Source organism: Aaosphaeria arxii, assembly GCF_010015735.1.
Source record: "Aaosphaeria arxii CBS 175.79 unplaced genomic scaffold BU24scaffold_16, whole genome shotgun sequence".
Lineage (NCBI taxonomy): Eukaryota > Fungi > Ascomycota > Dothideomycetes > Pleosporales > Aaosphaeria > Aaosphaeria arxii.
This window is the reverse complement of record NW_022983489.1, coordinates 171,419-189,559: the sequence shown is the minus strand read 5'-3', so window position 1 is coordinate 189,559 and position 18,141 is coordinate 171,419. Positions and strand designations below refer to the sequence as shown.

Sequence of the window (18,141 nt, the reverse complement as noted above, 5' to 3'; positions counted from 1 at the left end):
GACTTCGTAGCTGGTACGAGTATTCCGAGATTCCTCATGTTCCCCATGCAAAGAAGATCTCCGCAATCTAGGCCAAGGAGAATTTCCACGAAGTCCCCATCTGCCAGAACATTATGCAACTGTTCGGTAGAAGAAAAGCTTAGATGTTGAAAAGGATTATTGATTTGTTGTTCTATCCAAGTATCTATCATCATTTTTCTTAGCTATTCAGGCTTTCAGCCCATCGTCGTGGATTCGGAATGAGATTCCGACAGGGACCCTCACACCCGCACGGGGCCTGGGAAAAAATCGCGGCAAAGGAATCCGTCGATCTGCTCTCGACTACATCACTACACCTAAATCGATCATCGAATGCATCTCTGTGGAAATTTTCCATTGAAGAAAATATTGAATCCGTCTACGGAGTACCTGGCGTGAACCGCTTAATGGTATCGTCTTCCTTGGGACCCAGTCTCCAAGTCGCCGCGCCTTTTAATGACCTAGTCCGTTCCAAAATCCAAATACCTGGCCACGAACATGCCCGTCACCATGGTCGATCACGAAAAGTACATTACACTGTATTCTCCAAGGACAGGAATCGGATAGTCCAGGCAAATCATCTCAAAAGAAGGTGTGGGAAGCTATTCCCAAGTCAGCCTCCGCATTCTGTCCTTCCGTATCGTTTGGGGTAAGGACTGGCCGCTGGCGAACTTAGTGCAATCCGCCAGTCAGCCCCCACAACTGACAACTGGGATGTCCCTCGTATGACCGTCCAAACCACCGTTGGAGAAAACTGTGTTCCAATGGATGAGCTAGCTTACCCCTGCTCTATCTCTCTTCTCATCTTCTTTTCTCTATCACAGTGTCTCGCGCTCGCGTTTTCTCTCTTCGTTGTCGCGACTAAAAATACAGTGCGCTGTCATCACACCACGAGTCATATGGTAAAATGAACAAACTGACTAGCCTTGCAAAGGCCAAGAAAAGAGACGAAACTGTTGAAGAGCCGAGGAGGTTCGTGCCATACTGCCAAAACGGTAGAATTTACATCTGAAATTGGCAAATCCGTCTCGCCCTTTTGAGGAAGGCCTACCTGCTCACAGACGTGCAGCATTATTTGCAGTGTAGCACAGCAGTTCATCTAGCAGTCTACCCTCAAGTCTCACACATAGGTAGGTAATAATTACGAAACTGTTCAGTCCAAGGATGTCAGACCACCTTACCCATCGCCCTACATATCCATTCAATGTATCCGACACACGGACCTATACGTGCAAGCAGCCAGCAAACGCAACGCGTGACGGTAGATCTTCTTCTTCGAGCGACGATGCACGCGATCACGTTGACGCAACACGAACCACTGTCCGTTGTTTTCAAACCATGCGAAAAAGTCGACACAACTCAAGTTGGTTTGACTGCGTGACACGCCGTAGCATGACATCAGGCCGTTGAGCCGCATTCGCAACGTCTCTCGTGAAGGCAGATCTGTCAATTAGTTCTTCTCGGACATGCTGAGCCGCAAGTGGATACTCTCGATAAATACGAAGGACTTGGTCGCGTGTCGTTCGGCGGAATCAGATGATCAGTCTCGAAATGGATCTTTTGAAAACTTCACGAGCAGTCAGTCCAGTAACGGTTTTTCCAAACGACATGCAGATTCCAGCGCCCGTCCAAGTCACTCGTGGAAGATCTGAGTGTAGGTAGTCGGAGAACTGGGTATCACGGCGATGCTCCCTTGGGAATTACTTGAGGAGCGGGGCATGCGCAGATATCAGAGCAGGGAGAGACGATCTTTCCAATATCCTAACGATGTGGATTTTGTTTACAGAACATAGATGACTCGAAGAACCTCCCTTCCTGATTCTACAAATACAAACATTATAAATTTATATGGAATATGAACCAATGCCTATCAAATCGCCGCCATAGCAACAGCATAAGTGGAACCTAAGTGAACAGTTATGCGATGCGTCAAAGCCATCATGAAATCCACACAGTGAATTTAAATACTTCAAAACCATACATTTGTGCCGCCTATATGCTTAGTGTAGTCATATCAATGATACAGACTGAATGCTTTCGATTGCGAGGTGCCTGGCTGTTCTGCTAAACAGTATTTTGAACAATTGATATCATAGAAGACAAATGCAACATACGCTTCACACAACGAGAATGTAAGTTTCATATTATTTTATAGTAAAATCTTGAATATCAAATAATATATAGGCATAATCACAAATTCAATAAATGCTGTGTTGCAATTGATTTCAGATATTTTCATGCTTTGTCTATTGAGTATAACGTTTGAATATACCACCACATCAAACATTTGCTGCATTTTATGGGGACCAAACAACCATCCCATACACTTAAAATATAGTTATTTGCATAATCAAATCAATATGACCATGTTGAATATTTCTTTGATTTCTAAATAAACTCCAGATATTCTCGTCTTTACATTTCTTAATCCTCGATACATGCAAACCGGGTACTACGGAGTACTTTGCTTCTCAAACGCCTCTACAATGACCAACATACACATCACTAGCATGCAGCAACAGGAACATTTATCTACTTTTCTACTCCGTCAAATGTTGTCTTGATCAATTGTATGTACATCATCTATGATCTATCAACATCACTTGCACCTTCCTCCCTATCCGTCGCGTCTCTGTCTGTATGTTCACGTCACGCCACGCGCGTTTGTACTAGCCGGTAAGGTGCGTGGCGTATTTGACTACCTAAAGTATGTGTCCCAGAGTCGCACAATGGAGACAAAACTTTCATAAAGCTCAATACTTCGCGTTAACAATACCTTTCATGCATCTATAGGACTATGTTTCGGAAACGGTGTGGCCTCTTGTTGATTTGACACCCTTCGTTGGGGGAGCCTAGCCTGCGGGGGATGAATGCCACGGGTTGTCCTTTGGTCGACTCTGAGGGTGTATGCAATTACCTTTTACTGACAAACAATAATGGGAGAGAAACGATAAAATTAGGTGATGAAATGATGCGAAAATTGAACACAGATGGGATCATCCGAGGACGCCAACCGGCCCGCGTACCCTCTCACGAACCGAGATCGGAAGATTCCTCCGCAAAAGCAACAGAGCACTGGCCAAGTTGGACCGCTTCCTTTTCGCGAAGGAACAATGCGTGACGGCAAGACAATGCAAGCTAGTGGAGCAATGTTAGCTGCATTGGATCCTGAATCATGCTCTATGCAGCGTGAGCTGTAATCCAGACCCTCACAAGCCAAGAAGGCGAACAGTCTTCCCAATAATGATCAACCTTGGATTCAAGCATACGCTTCTTCGTTAGCCTACATTTGATCGTATAAACTCATGTAGCGCCGTGAACGAGTCCTTTGGCGTAGCTTTCATATACTCCTCTCCGACATCGCCTTTTGACATTTTGTCTACGAGCTTCCGCCCAAGCCACCAAAGTTCCAAGCAGTGCTTCGTGAAACCGACGAATTGCGAATGGTCTATCTCCTCATTGGAGTTCATATCGTCCCAGAGATCTTTCCAACGGTCTAGCGCTCGATATAAACTTTGCGAAGAGCTTGACGATAATAAAGAGGTGCGTGCCACAAAGATCGCAGAGTTAATGGCTGACAAGGTGTTAGCGAATGATTGAAGCAACGTAGGGGGGTATGGGGCTTACCGAAGATGAGAAGAAGCATTGTCTTTGGATTCATCGAAGCGAATCGTAGATCGTCGGACCAATGCCAACCGTCTCGTAATAATGCCATCATCAGGCCGCACAAACTTCGAGAGGGCGACTGCGATGACTGACAAGCCACGCGTTTGAAGTGCGCGGCTGATGATGCCTCGAATAATGCGTCGGGATATGGGAGATCGCTCGACATCTCGGACAAAGTTATATGTGGAGGGTTGTTGAGGAATAAGACGATCATGGAATCGACGACGAACATTCCAGCGACGAGTCTAGGGAGTTAGGTATATTTGTTAGCCGCTAAACGGATGTACAACGTACCTGATCCTCGTCTCTTCGGCGATGAAAACGTCCCACTCGACGTCTACAGGACGATGCACGCGTCTGATCTCTGTAAATCCCAAAGACCTCATCGATGCGATGAGTTCGGGGTGTCGATTAACTCGAATCCTCCGTCGCGTTGGTTCATCATTGGAGCTGGCTAGAAGAGAATGCATGACTTGTGCAGCTTGAACGATCTCGATTACTCTCACGTCGTTCGGAGACCCGCCATCGGCGACAGCCTGGCGCAGTTGCCTGAAGATGTATTCTTCGCTCAATACGTAAAACTCACGAGCAGCGAGAGCATCGTCGCGGGGCGTGAGATGCGCCGATCCAGATAGAGCGAGTGCAAGGACGAGGGGTAGACTTGCGGTCTCCAAGTCAAACGTTGGGCGATGGATGAATGCGAAATGTGGATGGAAGAAGGTGAAGTAGGCTGAAACGAAGTCCGTAATGTTGTCTAAGGTAAATACTGTTCTCGCCAAACGCGTCGGGAATATTCCTTCCGATAATGGGAGCGCCGCAGGTGTTCTGCTGTATTCTTGGGCAAGTATGGATTGGACTTCTGAAGCGCGATCTTTGCGCACAGGTTCGAGGTTGTATTCTGATGGGGTGATTCCAAAATCCAAACGTTCGTCGTCTGTGGTAAATGGAAAATAATCCGAGATTCCAACGTCACTAGGTTGATCGAATACATCATTGGACAATTGATGTAGCCATGGAAAGTGTACAACAGCTTGGACACGTGCTCCCACGGCAGCCATCGCGTCTGTGACAGTCTCGAAAGAAGGGTCGGTGTAGTTGAGCAAAAATACCATGGCAAGATGATGCGAGGTTGTGGTCGCGGATTTTGTGGACGTTTCTGTACCATGCTTTGCTGCTACCCTGTCCAGGCCAATTACTGTGTCTCTATGACTAGCATGCGTGTAGGAGCACGTGATCTTGCTAATCAAGCAGGAATTGCAGGGCTGTGTAGCGGAACATTGTAGTTTTTTGATATGGCAATGGTCGCAGGAGCGTGGCTTCGGCCCTCTCTTGAGTGGTGAGACCACTTGACCATTCGAGCAAGTCCTGGAGTGCCTTCGAAGAGCGTCACTGCATTTTCGTTAGAGCAGACTTTTAAATGAGCCCAGTATCTCAGGAACATTACTGGCGTTTGAAATTCTGACTGCAATGAGTGCATTGGTAGGCTCGAATGATGGAATCTGGCGCAGACCATTAGTGATCTTTTCCAATCTGTCCATGAAGATCGCTCACGCGTTGCATCATGACGTCGTAAACGGCTTGATGTTGCAAACTTCTTTTCGCAAATGTGGCATCGATATTCTACGACAGCCTTCTCCCCAATCGGTGTAGGCTTGCGCATTCTCTCATTGGCAATGTCTTCAGGTCATCCACGATGGTTGGGGAATTGTGGGAGGGTTTCTTCCGACAAGAGGGATATCACCGGGTGCGCTAAGCCGGTATAAGTACCACACTAATCCTGAACAGGACATATATACCCATATATTGATGTATCAAGGTCAATGGTACGTTGATTTCTTGACAACATTTGTATTCTTGCTTTCATTCTCCAAAACAATGTCTAAAATACCAAGTGCGGTCAATTCCTTAAGATTTCATGGTAGGGACCTTCATCGCCAACTTCCATAACCAAGATTGACCGTGTAGTATCTTTCACTCGACCGCCTCTCATTTACTCAGCCCGAACATACTCGACCCGAACGTACTCAACAAAACCGCAAAAGGAACACAGAAACGAAACACTTCCTTCAACGATACACGCGAAGACGAACGTAGTCGAGCATGTACTGTGAGTATACTAGGAGCAACGAAGGTTTATCAAACCTGACAGCCCTTTAGTACAAGCCTTGACCAAATCGTAAATTGGGCACGCCAGGGCTCATTATGGCCTCTATCATTTGGCCTCGCCTGTTGTGCTGTTGAGATGATACACACATCCATGCCTCGATATGACCAAGATCGATTGGGGATCATTTTCCGTGCGTCACCGAGACAAGCCGACGTCATGATTGTTGCAGGAACGGTCACGAACAAGATAGCCCCGGCGGTACGGTTATGCTATGATCAAATGCCTGATCCTAAATGGGTGATTAGCATGGGGAGTTGTGCGAATGGGGGTGGATACTATCATTATAGCTACAGTGTAGTCAGAGGCGTTGACAGAATTATTCCTGTTGATGTGTATATCCCAGGCTGCCCGCCCACGGCAGAAGCGCTGTTATATGGCATCTTCCAGTTGCAGAAAAAGATGAGGCACACCAAAGTAACCCGCATGTGGTATAGGAAATAATGGACTCGCAAAGGGGCACTGCCCAAGGACGACGAGTTGCCTATGTGTGAGGTACCACAAACTAGGGTCACGTTTAATTCGGGGCCCTTAAGATTTTCGAAATCAAAAGGAGTGATTTCGAAAGAACGGCCTGCTGCTTCGAAAATTTGTAGAAACAAAATGTTCAATTCTTCATCGTGGCAGTGCTTAGAAAGGAAAAGAAAGCTATTTACATCAATTCATATCCCGTATTCCCGTGATCGTACATAAGAAACCCCATGACTCATATAAAAAACCTGGTGACGCCTCCTACTCGGTTTCAGTAGGCTCCGCTTCGCTACTTGTAGTCTTGCTAGACTTCCCTTTAGATGTACTGCTGGACTCGTCTTCATCCGTTGCACTTGATTCGGCTTCACCAGTCTCTGTGGCTTCAGCCGAGGCGTCGGTGATCGTTTTGGCTTTGTTGTTCTTGGTGGCGGAAGACTCAGTGGCAGTGGCCTCGCTCTCATCTGTCTCGGTCGCAGAGCTTTTGGATTTACCCTTAGATGTGCTGGTGGACTCGGATTCCTCTGTCGCTGAGGTTTCTCCAGTCTCGGTCGCTGAGGTTTCTCCAGTCTCGGTCGCTGAGGTTTCTCCAGTCTCGGTCGCTGAGGCCTTGCCAGTCTCGGTCGCTGAAGCCTCACCAGTCTCGGTCGCTGAAGCCTCTCCAGTCTCCGCCGCCGATGTCTCCCCAGTCTCTGCTGCAGACGACTCTCCAGTCTCGGTCGCTGAAGCCTCGCCAGTCTCGGTCGCTGAAGCCTCGCCAGTCTCGGTCGCTGAGGCCTCGCCAGTCTCTGTCGCAGACGATTCTCCCGTTTCTTTGGCCGATGACTCTCCAGTTTCGGAGCCTGTAGCAGAAGCTTCAGCGCTGCCACTTCCTGTTGCTGAAGCTTCTCCGCTTCCTGTTGCCGAGGCTTCTCCGCTTCCTGTTGCTGAGGCCTCTCCGCTTCCTGTCGCTGAGGCCTCTCCACTACTCTCTGTTTTGGTAGCCTTGTCTGGGCCAAATGGTACACAGCTAGTGAATAAAGGAAACATTGATTGATAAACATCCTTTTTGTGGTCCGGGTTCATCTGATTTACCTTTCCAGCATTGATGTTGATATTCATGCCAACCTTGTTAGTGACTTGGAGTGCGAGTGTCTTGGTTGTGTTGCAGACCCCGTCGTCATCAGTCAAAGTCTTGAGATCAGAGGTGAGGTATGGAATTCTGGTATCAATTGCTGCTTCGTAGCCCCACTCTGCATTGACATTAGTTTGCTGATACATTTTTCCGGAAAAGTGAGCGTGATAACTTACTGCCAAAGACCTCCGCTTTCATAACAAGACTCCACTCCATCCAAGCTTTGAGCGTGCCAGTAATGGTGCCGTTGAAATCAGGCTCGACCTTTTCAAAGTTCGGGTCCCAGCCACTATTCTCGTTTTTGCTCGTGTCTAGCATATTCATATACAGCTTGGCCTTGTTGTCAATGTGTCCTTTAGCCCCCACAGTGAACCCGCAGTCTCCTTTCAACTCGTCTGCGCCGACATGTACACCAATAACGAGAAAGGGTCCCAGTTCAAGGAGGTTCTTGATTCTGAATGGAGTGAAACCGATCTCGATCTCAGGATTCATCACAAAATCAAGACCATTTCCGAGCTTGCCCTTTGCTTTGATGCTCAACTTGAAGAATGCTTCCATACCTTCCGGTCGAACTGACACCTCGACCGTTTCGGGTTCGACCAGGTCTTTGACTTCTTCGATGACTTCTGGAACTGCAGAAACGATTGGTGCGGCAACGGATTTGACTTCTTCTACAATAGGAGCAACTTCTGATTTGACCTCCTCGATGACAGGAGCGGCGACGGACTCAATCTTATCGAAGATATCACCAAAACCGAAACGCTTGGCCTTGGGTTTTCCGAAGATGCTTATTCCACCCTTGGACTTGACTTCCATATCTGAGATGAGAGCGCCTCTGGCGTAAAAGTCGACGTCAGCTTTGATCGCCATGCCCTGAGTGATCCTGGAATCCTCTGGAAAGTCAAAGAGATTGCTGTTGAACGATTTGTCAAAGTCCATCTTGTTTTCCTCACGCTTCAGGCGTGCATGGGCGTCAGTGATTCGTTCGAGATCGACGTCTTCGGTTCCAAACTTGATGCGATACTCGGATCGCTGAGCAAGGTGAGTCCATGGCTTTTCTTCGACAGCAAATTCACTGGTCAAAGCACCATCGTCGAATTTAACGCTGTTCACGATGTAAGTTGCTCTGGCGTCACCTTGGTAACACTGGTCCGGCTCGGTGACAATGGTTAACTTCCCAGGGGAATTGTTGGCAGGCTCCCACTTGCTTCTGGCGTATTTGTAGGAATCGGGGTCGTGGAATCCAAAGGCAATCCGTTTGTTGTCTCCTTTTCCGCAATCATGGAATTTCAATCGCGTGGCAAAGTTCTTGAGGGGCAGAAGGAACTCGTTGTCGTTTGGCCTGGACAAGGTGAGGTTCACGACAATTAGACGCTGACCCGCTGATATATCTCAGTTAACAAAGCCCGTACAAAATCATGAAGTGCTTATCTTACCAAGAGTGGCCCAGGAAAAGGTTTCCACGTCCAGCGGATTGAATACAGCATTCCCAAGGTCTTGACGACGTATAGGTTGGCCATGGGTTATTGCACGGATATCGTCCACTGGGTGAAGTTCTACAGGTTCTGGACCACGCCTTTCCTTGGACTTGTGACGAAATAGATCACCGAAATCTTTACCCAAAGACTTGACGTTCAACGGTGAAGCATTGGTTGTTAGAACCGAATTCAGTGCCAAAGTGGCAGACAGAAGACAGCGAAGGCCGAACATGATGTCCAAAATGGAAAAGACCGTACAGAACTCGATCAAAAGAAGGATTTATGGAGATCGCATAAGATAGATAAAGTTAAAACGTCGCAATGTGTGAATAAGGTAGCTATAGAGTGGGTACTCACGGATAATCGGCTCTTTCTTATACATTATATCTACGCCCCAGTTCAAGGCCACTCCGTTGAGGAATGGCCGCTGTTCATGATACCGTATCCTCATTGTGAACATTAAGGTTGGCAAGCGCAGAGGATCAATCGCCTTGACTTTCATAACACCTGTCCGAATTTGGGTAAGCTCATCCTACAATTCAGACTGGACACCTTTTCGGAATAGTCTGTGCCTGAAAGGATTTATGCGCGGAGGCGTTGGGTTGCTGGAATCAGAAGGGCACAGCTTGAAACTGTACTCGGAGTGCAAAATGTGTATGAAACAAAAGTATGGATTGGGTACCCAGGCGCGGCGAGACCGATTTATGCCAAACGTCAATCACAACCTTATGATCTTCATTCACATATAATGTTAGGCTTAAGGACTATTATTTTGCGCGCGCACCGTTATTGATCCTACAAGGCAAAGAAGAGGTGATGATGAAGGAGGCATGGGGGCGGAGTAAGCGACGCAATGAGGATTGGTGGCCAGTTCGGTGCCGATTTGGTGGCTTACGATACACAAAACTTACCGATCATCGAAATGGCTGCGTTGTCAAGAACTTCCATCAAAAGCCTTCAAAAGCGGCGAAGATATTCATGAGCGTTCGGAGAATTGCTGTTGTTTTCGTAGTTGATGTTTACTCTACGCGCTTACAAACCAAGGTCAAGATTATCGCGAAATGATCAGCAAACAAGAGTGTAATGGTTACAATAAGCTATGTCTATGTATACATGACTGTATACTGCAACTGAATTTCAGTCGTTTTTAGTGAAATGTTTGCTGCCTTGCTCAATGCCATCTCGATATGCGTTTTCGAAGAGTATTTGAGCTTCTGTCAACCTGCTCGTATGCGCTGACCCACCCGCCGTCTTTCGAGTTCAATGTGTAACAACTTATTTCCGCTCATCAGGTGCCCAAATTTGGTTTCGAAAGTATGGAATCATCTGTTGAAACTATTTTTAGGATAAAAATCCCCTTTCGTAACTGGGAGTGGATCTCTCTGGACAGGAACCTATTTGGGACGAATCACGTGATAGTGAATCGCGCGCAGGTTTGGAGTCTTGTAAAAATACACCTAAACATGTTCTGTCTAAGCAATAGAATAGCTTGTTAATTCTGAAGTGCAGTAACGAGAACAACGTAAAGTGCGAAATTTCATTATTATTTCATTTCATTGCCTCTTCTATCATATGCAGGCGCAGTTATACGCTGCCTACCTAGGTATCCGTAGAGAAATAAAAGAAATATACTCCTAGTCTTGTTTTTTATAGATATTTTACTGCGTTTAATCCAGCTAACGATGAAGCTGAATCTGTAGAGGTATGAGCTCCCGACTATGACGTTCAGAGATGGGTCAGGTGACCAGACCCTGTAAACACTTCCACAGGACATCTCCATTGATGGACATCTCGAAATCGCCGCAAAAGGGCGTAAAAGGTCTTTTAACAATACATATATTTTCCGTGTGAGATGAGGGACCCGAGTTCACGAACAAGGCACTACAAGGCCAAGAAGGCCAGTCTGTGGCGCAGTCGTGACACGTAGACAGTCGTGAATTGATGTGACGACATTCCACAACAATGATCGATCGGAAGTTTTTTCAACATTAGGTCCCTATGTTCAGAGCATTTGCCATCATTATTTAGAAATTGGCGCCTAATTCAAATCTACAAATAGAATTGCCGATCGACTAGATATTGGTGACATACTACAATCCAGGAGAAAAGGCTTGCCTCATTTTTTCTGCGCCAAATTCGATGAACTTGTACAATACTACTTAGGCCGACACAGGCGCGCCTTGAAATTGAAAATAGCAACAGGAGAATGTATCCGTTGGTAAGAAAACTTCTAGAAACTGTTGTAATCGTTTTCGCATAACAGAGACTCTAGTATATCAGTCGACAAGGTCCAATTAATCCCTTATCTCTCTACCCCAAAGCCTGCATTTGGCACTGAAATATGTCAGCTACTTAGCTAATTAACTCTATAATTTTTATAGAATTCTTACCATTTGCCAGTAGACGCCCTTGTTCTGGAGCAAATCTTTATGGTTGCCTTCTTCGACCACTCGGCCTTCGCTCATGACAAATATGATGTCCGCGCGTTGGATCGTAGCCAACCTGTGAGCGACCACTATCATTGTACGGCCCTGACAGGTAGCCTCAAATATCTTTTGAATGTTCTTCTCTGTCTCTGAGTCTAGATTGGAGGTCGCCTCATCTAGCAGTAAGAGTCTTGGATTGCGTATCAGAGCGCGGGCAATGGAAAGCCGTTGCCTCTGTCCTCCAGAAAGAGCGATGCCGTGTTGGCCGACTAATGTGTCGTAAGTTAGAGGAAAGGATGCAACGAAATCGTAGAGGTCGGCCTCGCGACAGACGCGATCTAGATCGGAATCCGTAACCGTTTGGGGGTCAACGCCCATCAGTATGGTCTCTCGGATCGTGCCAGTCATGATAGAGGACTCTTGCGATACTAAAGAAATCGCGTGACGATATGTGTCAAGCTTAATCTTTGAGATGTCTTGATCGTCGAAAGAAATGCTACCGGATTGTGGCCGGTAAAATCTAAGCGCAATTAGAATGGTGTGCATTCTTTCTAGCAAGAAACACTTACCGCTCAAGTAGGCTGATTATGCTCGACTTCCCGGATCCTTTGGGCGAAATGTTAGTAGATAGAATCACGACAACGTGAGATGACGGCCTACCTGATGCACCAACGATTGCCGCAAATTGATTCCTCTCCACCTAGGGAGGGTCAGCTACATCTCAAAAACATTTTTAACACACTTACAGTAATGTTTAATCCACGAAGAACAGACACGTTTCTCGTGGGATATGTAAACCAAACATCTTTTAATTCGATTCTTGGACCTTCTATACCCTTCTCGTTGTTGGGGCTCTCGAGCGGCATACCTTCTTCAACCTGATCATTCGTCCGCAAAGAAAGGATACGTTTCATTGCGCCTAGCGCTTGAGCAATATCTGACTCTATTAGATATTGTGGGTGATCAAGAAAGACTCGAAGCACTCACTGGGCCCGAAGCTCAACCATTGACCAGCAGCTAGACTTCCCTGCACTACTGCAAAGTACACCACCACTAGATATCCTCGGTCAGACACTGTTGACTTTTGGGAGACTGGGTTGATCACTTACAATAATCAAAAGGCCACAGCTCGTATTGAGAAAGCAAATTCCCACCGTACCACAAGCTAAAAGCCATGCAAAGTAGGGCGACACTGTCACTGAATGCAAACACCAACGTCGTCCACATGGCGCTACGAAGTGCACTTTCCACATGTGCAGCAAGTAATCTTTCATATCGTTCACAAATGAAAGATTCCATGACTAGCGCACTGACAGTTCTGAACGCCCCGATCGATTCAACAGCAAACTGAGAGGAGTCGCTGAACACTTTCCAGGTTTTCTTTTCGAATTGTCTTTCCAGCCTCACTCTCATGAAGCCAGCAATTATCATGATTGGGGTTGTTGTGCACACGACAACGACGCTCAGTCTCCAACTGAAGTAAAAGGATATGGTTACGCACCCAATGACGTTAAAGACACATGTAAGCATAGATGCAGCATTGACTCCAAGCAACTGTTGTAACTGCGAAGGATCATTCGCTACGCGGGCACTTAGAACCCCTGTCGAGTTGTCTTCTTCATCGAAGAACGCTATGGGCTTCCGAAGAATGTTTTCAAAATATTCGGAACGATATTGGGCGACAATATTCTGCGAGCGTATTTGTCAGATAATTCATATTGGCTCGAGCAAAAAACATGGCATCTTACAAAGGAGACTGAATTGCATGTCCAGCCTAGGGCGAAATAACATACACCGACGCAACAAGCGAGGACAACGGTCATGAGGCACCAGAATTTTGTCTCGTCAATCAGGTACTCTCCGTAATAGGAGAATACGGATACTAGTTTCGCGAAAAGGTAAGACTGTACGGGAAAGGCAGCTGTTGGTAAACTAATGATTAGCAACTAGTGATGGCATTGACTGTTAGGACCGCAGCGACTTACCTCCAGCTCCGGCGGAGGCAAGGAGTATAAAAAGATACCAATACCAGCCACCCCTTTGTTCCAAAATCATTCGACCGAAGATCAGCATGGCGCGGAAGGTCTTTGAGGTGGCACTGTTCAAAGGAAGGCAGTCATTGCTCACTGTCGCGTTGCAAGCAGGCCATTCCTTTGCGTCCAACGCATCCACATATGCGGCAAATGATCTCCTGTCCCCAGAGTCGTCGCCGGTAGACAGGCGTTGGGCATTCAAGAGTCGGTGGTACACCCCTGCTCGGTTCTTCATGAGCTTATCATGGCTACCTTGCTGGACGACCATGCCCTTCTGAAGTACAATAATGTTGTCAGCCTTTTTAATGGTAGAGAGGTTATGAGCGATGACTATTGTAGTTCGTCCTCGGGCCGCGCGATCAAGAGCAGCTTGGACTTTGCGCTCTCCACGAACATCGATCGCGCTCGTCGCCTCATCAAGAATGACAATAGAAGGTCTCTTGATGATGCAGCGAGCGATGGCAAGCCTTTGTCGCTGTCCCCCACTGAGATGAATCCCCGCGTCACCGCAGTTGGTGTCATATCCCTATAGAGTCTTAATTTGTTACCCTTGGGTCGGAGGAGATGTAGACTTACATGCGGCAAGCGTGAGATAAAGTCATGGGCAAATGCTAACAGAATGAGCACAATTATCACCACGACAGCTTGATAGAAGCGTCTTACCTTCCTCACAAGCTCGGATAACGAGGACTCGCTTCGTGTCCTCAGATTCCCTTTCCCACTGCGTGCCAATGAGACCATGGCATACGTTCTCAAATATGGAGGCATTGAACAGCACTGGTTCTTGCTGTACCAAACCAATCCGCGATCGCCACCACTTGAGATCCAATTCGTGAAGATCGTGTTCCCCGAATTTTATATGACCGTTTCGAAGTAGATTGATCTAAAACGATAAGTACGATACAGAGTAAGGCATCGAAGCACTATGGATTAGGTACATACCACCGGATCCTCATTCGCACCGACACCTAACTCGTACCACCTCTGAATCAAGGCAACTATCGTGCTTTTGCCAGACCCAGATTGCCCTACGATTGCTGTACTCTTTCCACAAGGGAACGTTAACGTGACATTCTTGAGGACACGCTGATCCGGCCTCCCTATGTATGTAAAATTGACATTCTCAAGTCTAATATCATTTTCTTCGAATCTCTCGGTGATTGTCGTGCCTTCGGATTGTGCCTTCGGGGCATCAATCACCGCGAAAATGATTCCAGCAGCACTGGCTGCGCGTCCTTTGGGCAAAAGTGAGTAAAATGATTCACAACAACATAGGTTGACGACCTACCTAATGCGGATAGAGGAGCAGAGATGGAGCCTACCGACATGACAATCGTTAGGATGGATGTGATAACAACAAGTAACACTTCGACATCCGTGATCTTCCTCGTCACATACAAATGAACTGCCCACCAAAAACAGAGCGCAGCAGTTCTTGATTACTTTAGTTAGCGTATTGAGAGCGGAAACCGGAAGACTCTTACCCATAGATAGCAAAGAATGCTTGATATGCGTCAGCCGAGTTTTATCTCAATAGAGTAAAGTGAAACTCACCAAGTGCAGACTGAAGTGCGACCCACCAAGACAACTTACGTCCTGATATCACGGCCTGATCGATTGATCGGCGGTAGGTGTCCGCCAGCCTCTTCTCCGATCCATATGCTGCCACCATGCGAATGGATGAAATTGTCTCGCTAGCTGTGGCTGCACCCTCGCGATCAGACTCAGATATCTGTTCCCATGTCTTAACGATGTACCGCAGTGTGATAGCATAAGTAACAACGACGAATACAAGACCAGACACGGTAACGAGAGCCAGTAGCCAGCTGTAGATAAAAGCGACCACTATTGCCGAAATTATCAGCGATACATTCTGTATTAGCATACACAGTTTTTCTGATATTCCATCTTGAACTTGACTCGCAGTCAAGGTGATTGTAGCTGCAGTGTGCCCTGGAGGTATATTGTCAACAGTAGAGACTGGTAGTCTCATTAAAGAAGTCAAGTAATCAAGTCGGAGAGCGGCGGATATTTGAAGCCCGGTATGCCGGAAGCCGAGCTGTGCGTATCAATATTTGATGTTGGAGATGGTGTTGATGGCGTACTTACCACAGCATAGTATACAAGAATGAGTCTTGCAACAAAGATGTATAGCATAATAAGACTAAAGAAGATTATTTAGAGCAGTGACAATGCTCATGGTAGGATACACTTACACATTTTTCGCAATTTCTTCACGAAACTTCTCTGGTGTCCAGCCAGTATAGTAACGAGCGTAGAATGCCGTAAATATGTCGACTAGTCTTGCTGCATTGCATTCAATTAGATATTTTGCGGTCACTGGAGTTGCTGGAATACCTACCGAAGATCAAATTCATCAAGGGAATGGTGACACCAGCTGCCGCCGAGGCAAATGCTCCCGAGATAAGCCAGGTACGCTGCAGCGGAGTCGCGTACCAAAAGGTTCTCTGTATCCAGGTCAGTTTCGTACAACATCTTCTTCGTCCAAGACCATCTTCGCCTACTAAAAATTGCCTTGAGGATTGCATCTTGGCTCGACCTTCACCCATCTTGTCTCACGCTTCGAAGAAAACTTGTGTACGTTTTAGAAAACGCCTTGACAGTCGGAAACTTATCGACATGATGATTTAGGATCGACTTTGACGCGTAAGTCAAAATCCCGCCTGTTGTAAAGTGCTTCAACGGTGTGCTCGAAGATTGATGAGTTGGAGATTGGGACGCGGTCGAAGGATGAGAACAATAATCTGGCTGAATGCGCCGCGTCAAAATTCCCAGGGTGATGCAAGTTGTGTACCTTCGGAATATTCGAGCGGCTTATCATGTTGAGGTTTACAGGTGTGAGAACGGTTGTTGTGAATGGGTCAATGAGACGGCCACTAGTGTCGGCAGTTGATTTAATACTAGGAAGAATAAGGCCGGAATACAAACGTTAATGGCTGTATCTGATACATGTTATGTACCCTTGTACCGGAGAGGTAGCACGGCAGTCGTCAATTAATAGTGAACTAGTGGTCGTTCAACATCCTGGTTTAAATCTATTGGCCAATCTTTACATGGTTTCCCCTCTCGAAGAGCCGCACAGAAGGTAATTTCCCCGACCGTCCCTACATGTCCACATGCGCAATAACCAATGGAGAACCCTATACATTCTGTTTGGGGTAATCCCTATCTCTACGGCTGATCATCATGAATATCCGCAATCATATCGCGCACGATATCACATAGCTCCTTCACTGTATCCTTGTCTCGGGGGATCGTGTGGCCTTTGGCATGATCGAATAAAAATGCCCTATCTGAATCGCACACATTAAAGAGGGCCATGGAGCCGTCGAGGTAGGGATCTAATGAGCCGACTTTGTTGTGCGATGACGCGATTAGTGATGGTCGTCGTAACCGATTCCGCATGAGCGTAATTACTTACTGACATGGCACGATGCCACTGGAAGTGTTAGGTCTGTCTCGTCCGATAGCATAAAACCTTGAAGATCTGGCTTTAGTGGAGGCCAGCCGCCAAAGAACATAGCCAACTTGATAGAGTTGCTGTACCCGCCGCGTTCCCTCATCTCTTTCTCCTTCAATATCATGGTTCCTGCGATAAGCGCGCCCTCCGAATAGCCAATGACTATGCTCCTGTCAGCTTGGACCACTAATTTCACATGAAGCTCTTACCTCCATCGAAAGGACCCTCCTTGTCTATGATGTCTCTGAGATAATTCAAAGCCTCTGTGGCTGTCACGGCTAGTCCTTCGGACGAGCCCAGAGGATTGAAGAGCCGCAAAGTATCTTCCGGCGATGCACCAACGGGAAAGTCGCGTATTCTTTCGAGGCCGTCTACACCCTCAGGATCTTTGCTTTCTTCTAAGAATCGGAAAAAGGGAGGTCCGCCAAAGAAGTCCTCATACCCCGGTGGGGGAACGGCCTCATGTTGCCCATGGATGAAATGGAAGCTAGCAGTTCCATCGCTTTCCAGTTCGTTCACGATTGGAGCTTGGATTTAAGTCAGGAAAGTATTTTATGCAAATTATCAACACGCACCGAGCTGAACTCGAAACTTCTGCAGCGACATCAGCAAGCGAATCTTTTCAATTTAGGAAGAAGTACCTACATCACTATTTCCAAATGCGCCTGCAAGGCACAAAAACTTCATGATTTCAATGATTTTCCAATTCAAAAAGACGTCGCTTGAAATGGTTCAGCCAGTTTCAGCAGTACATCAATGAGACTAAATAGAAATTTTCCAAATGTCTAGTCCCGATATCAAGATCATCATAAGAAAGCGTTATAAGCTGATTTGCTCAAATGCATCATTCTCCCCCTATTGTGCACCTGACGGGAAAGATTCTTTCACATGAGGGCGGTTTTGACGCCCGGGATGGCTATATCAAGATCTGTTCCAGTTTCAATGCTTTGAAACCACGACGTAATATAGTGCTGTGTACATTGATATCACTAGATTGTACAAGGCGAGCAGGAGAACCGGTAGATTGCCCGGCATCAAGGATTTGTCTTTGTACGACGGCATGCTGGCAGAGCTCTACTTGATAGAATCGGCAATAGGCGTTTGCTTGTAATATATGCACGAAACATCCGTAGAGCAAAATGTGATTGGCTGAGAGTAAAGCTCACAATATTCTACAAAGTCCATTTTAGATTATTGCCCTTTGAACTCACGTCACAATAGTTTTTTTTCAAGGGAATCTCTGCCCGGGATATGATAACAGGTACCCTTTGGGCGTTAGATCGGCAAGTACTG

General features: G+C 46.6%; 5 protein-coding genes across 5 annotated transcripts; 1 reads left to right on the top strand and 4 right to left on the bottom strand.

Annotated features, from left to right (window-relative positions):
- Nucleotides 1-3,217: 3,217 nt before the first annotated feature.
- Nucleotides 3,218-5,370, bottom strand: BU24DRAFT_91721 (uncharacterized protein). Its single transcript, XM_033534801.1, has 5 exons — nt 5,236-5,370; nt 5,129-5,183; nt 3,979-5,073; nt 3,646-3,929; nt 3,218-3,592 (listed from the first exon to the last, which is right to left on the bottom strand). The coding sequence occupies exons 1-5, from the start codon at nt 5,342-5,344 to the stop codon at nt 3,297-3,299; spliced, it is 1,839 nt and encodes a 612-aa protein (XP_033377138.1). The 5' UTR covers nt 5,345-5,370; the 3' UTR covers nt 3,218-3,296.
- Nucleotides 5,371-5,842: 472 nt separating this feature from the next.
- On the top strand, nt 5,843-6,292 carry BU24DRAFT_359693 (NADH-quinone oxidoreductase; the record flags this gene model as incomplete). Its single annotated transcript, XM_033524055.1, has 1 exon — nt 5,843-6,292. A coding segment is annotated over one exon (450 nt), but the record flags the coding sequence as incomplete, so codon positions are not given.
- Nucleotides 6,293-6,548: 256 nt separating this feature from the next.
- BU24DRAFT_497701 (uncharacterized protein) lies at nt 6,549-9,140 on the bottom strand (the record flags this gene model as incomplete). The annotated part of the gene is made up of 3 exons (XM_033534296.1): nt 6,549-7,548; nt 7,607-8,812; nt 8,867-9,140. 3 exons carry the CDS (start codon nt 9,138-9,140, stop codon nt 6,581-6,583), a joined length of 2,448 nt encoding a protein of 815 aa, XP_033377136.1. The 3' UTR covers nt 6,549-6,580.
- Nucleotides 9,141-11,283: 2,143 nt separating this feature from the next.
- BU24DRAFT_474786 (ABC transporter-like protein) lies at nt 11,284-15,524 on the bottom strand (the record flags this gene model as incomplete). The annotated part of the gene is made up of 15 exons (XM_033532867.1): nt 11,284-11,854; nt 11,904-11,940; nt 11,995-12,034; nt 12,081-12,271; nt 12,322-12,387; nt 12,444-13,023; nt 13,071-13,255; nt 13,320-13,893; nt 13,944-13,978; nt 14,031-14,250; nt 14,310-14,602; nt 14,656-14,801; nt 14,852-14,870; nt 14,922-15,426; nt 15,477-15,524. 15 exons carry the CDS (start codon nt 15,522-15,524, stop codon nt 11,284-11,286), a joined length of 3,510 nt encoding a protein of 1,169 aa, XP_033377135.1.
- A 1,035-nt stretch (nt 15,525-16,559) lies between these two features.
- BU24DRAFT_359747 (uncharacterized protein) lies at nt 16,560-17,535 on the bottom strand (the record flags this gene model as incomplete). The annotated part of the gene is made up of 5 exons (XM_033524059.1): nt 16,560-16,741; nt 16,810-17,010; nt 17,058-17,375; nt 17,424-17,442; nt 17,494-17,535. The coding sequence occupies 5 exons, from the start codon at nt 17,533-17,535 to the stop codon at nt 16,560-16,562; spliced, it is 762 nt and encodes a 253-aa protein (XP_033377134.1).
- Between the last annotated feature and the right edge of the window lie 606 nt (nt 17,536-18,141).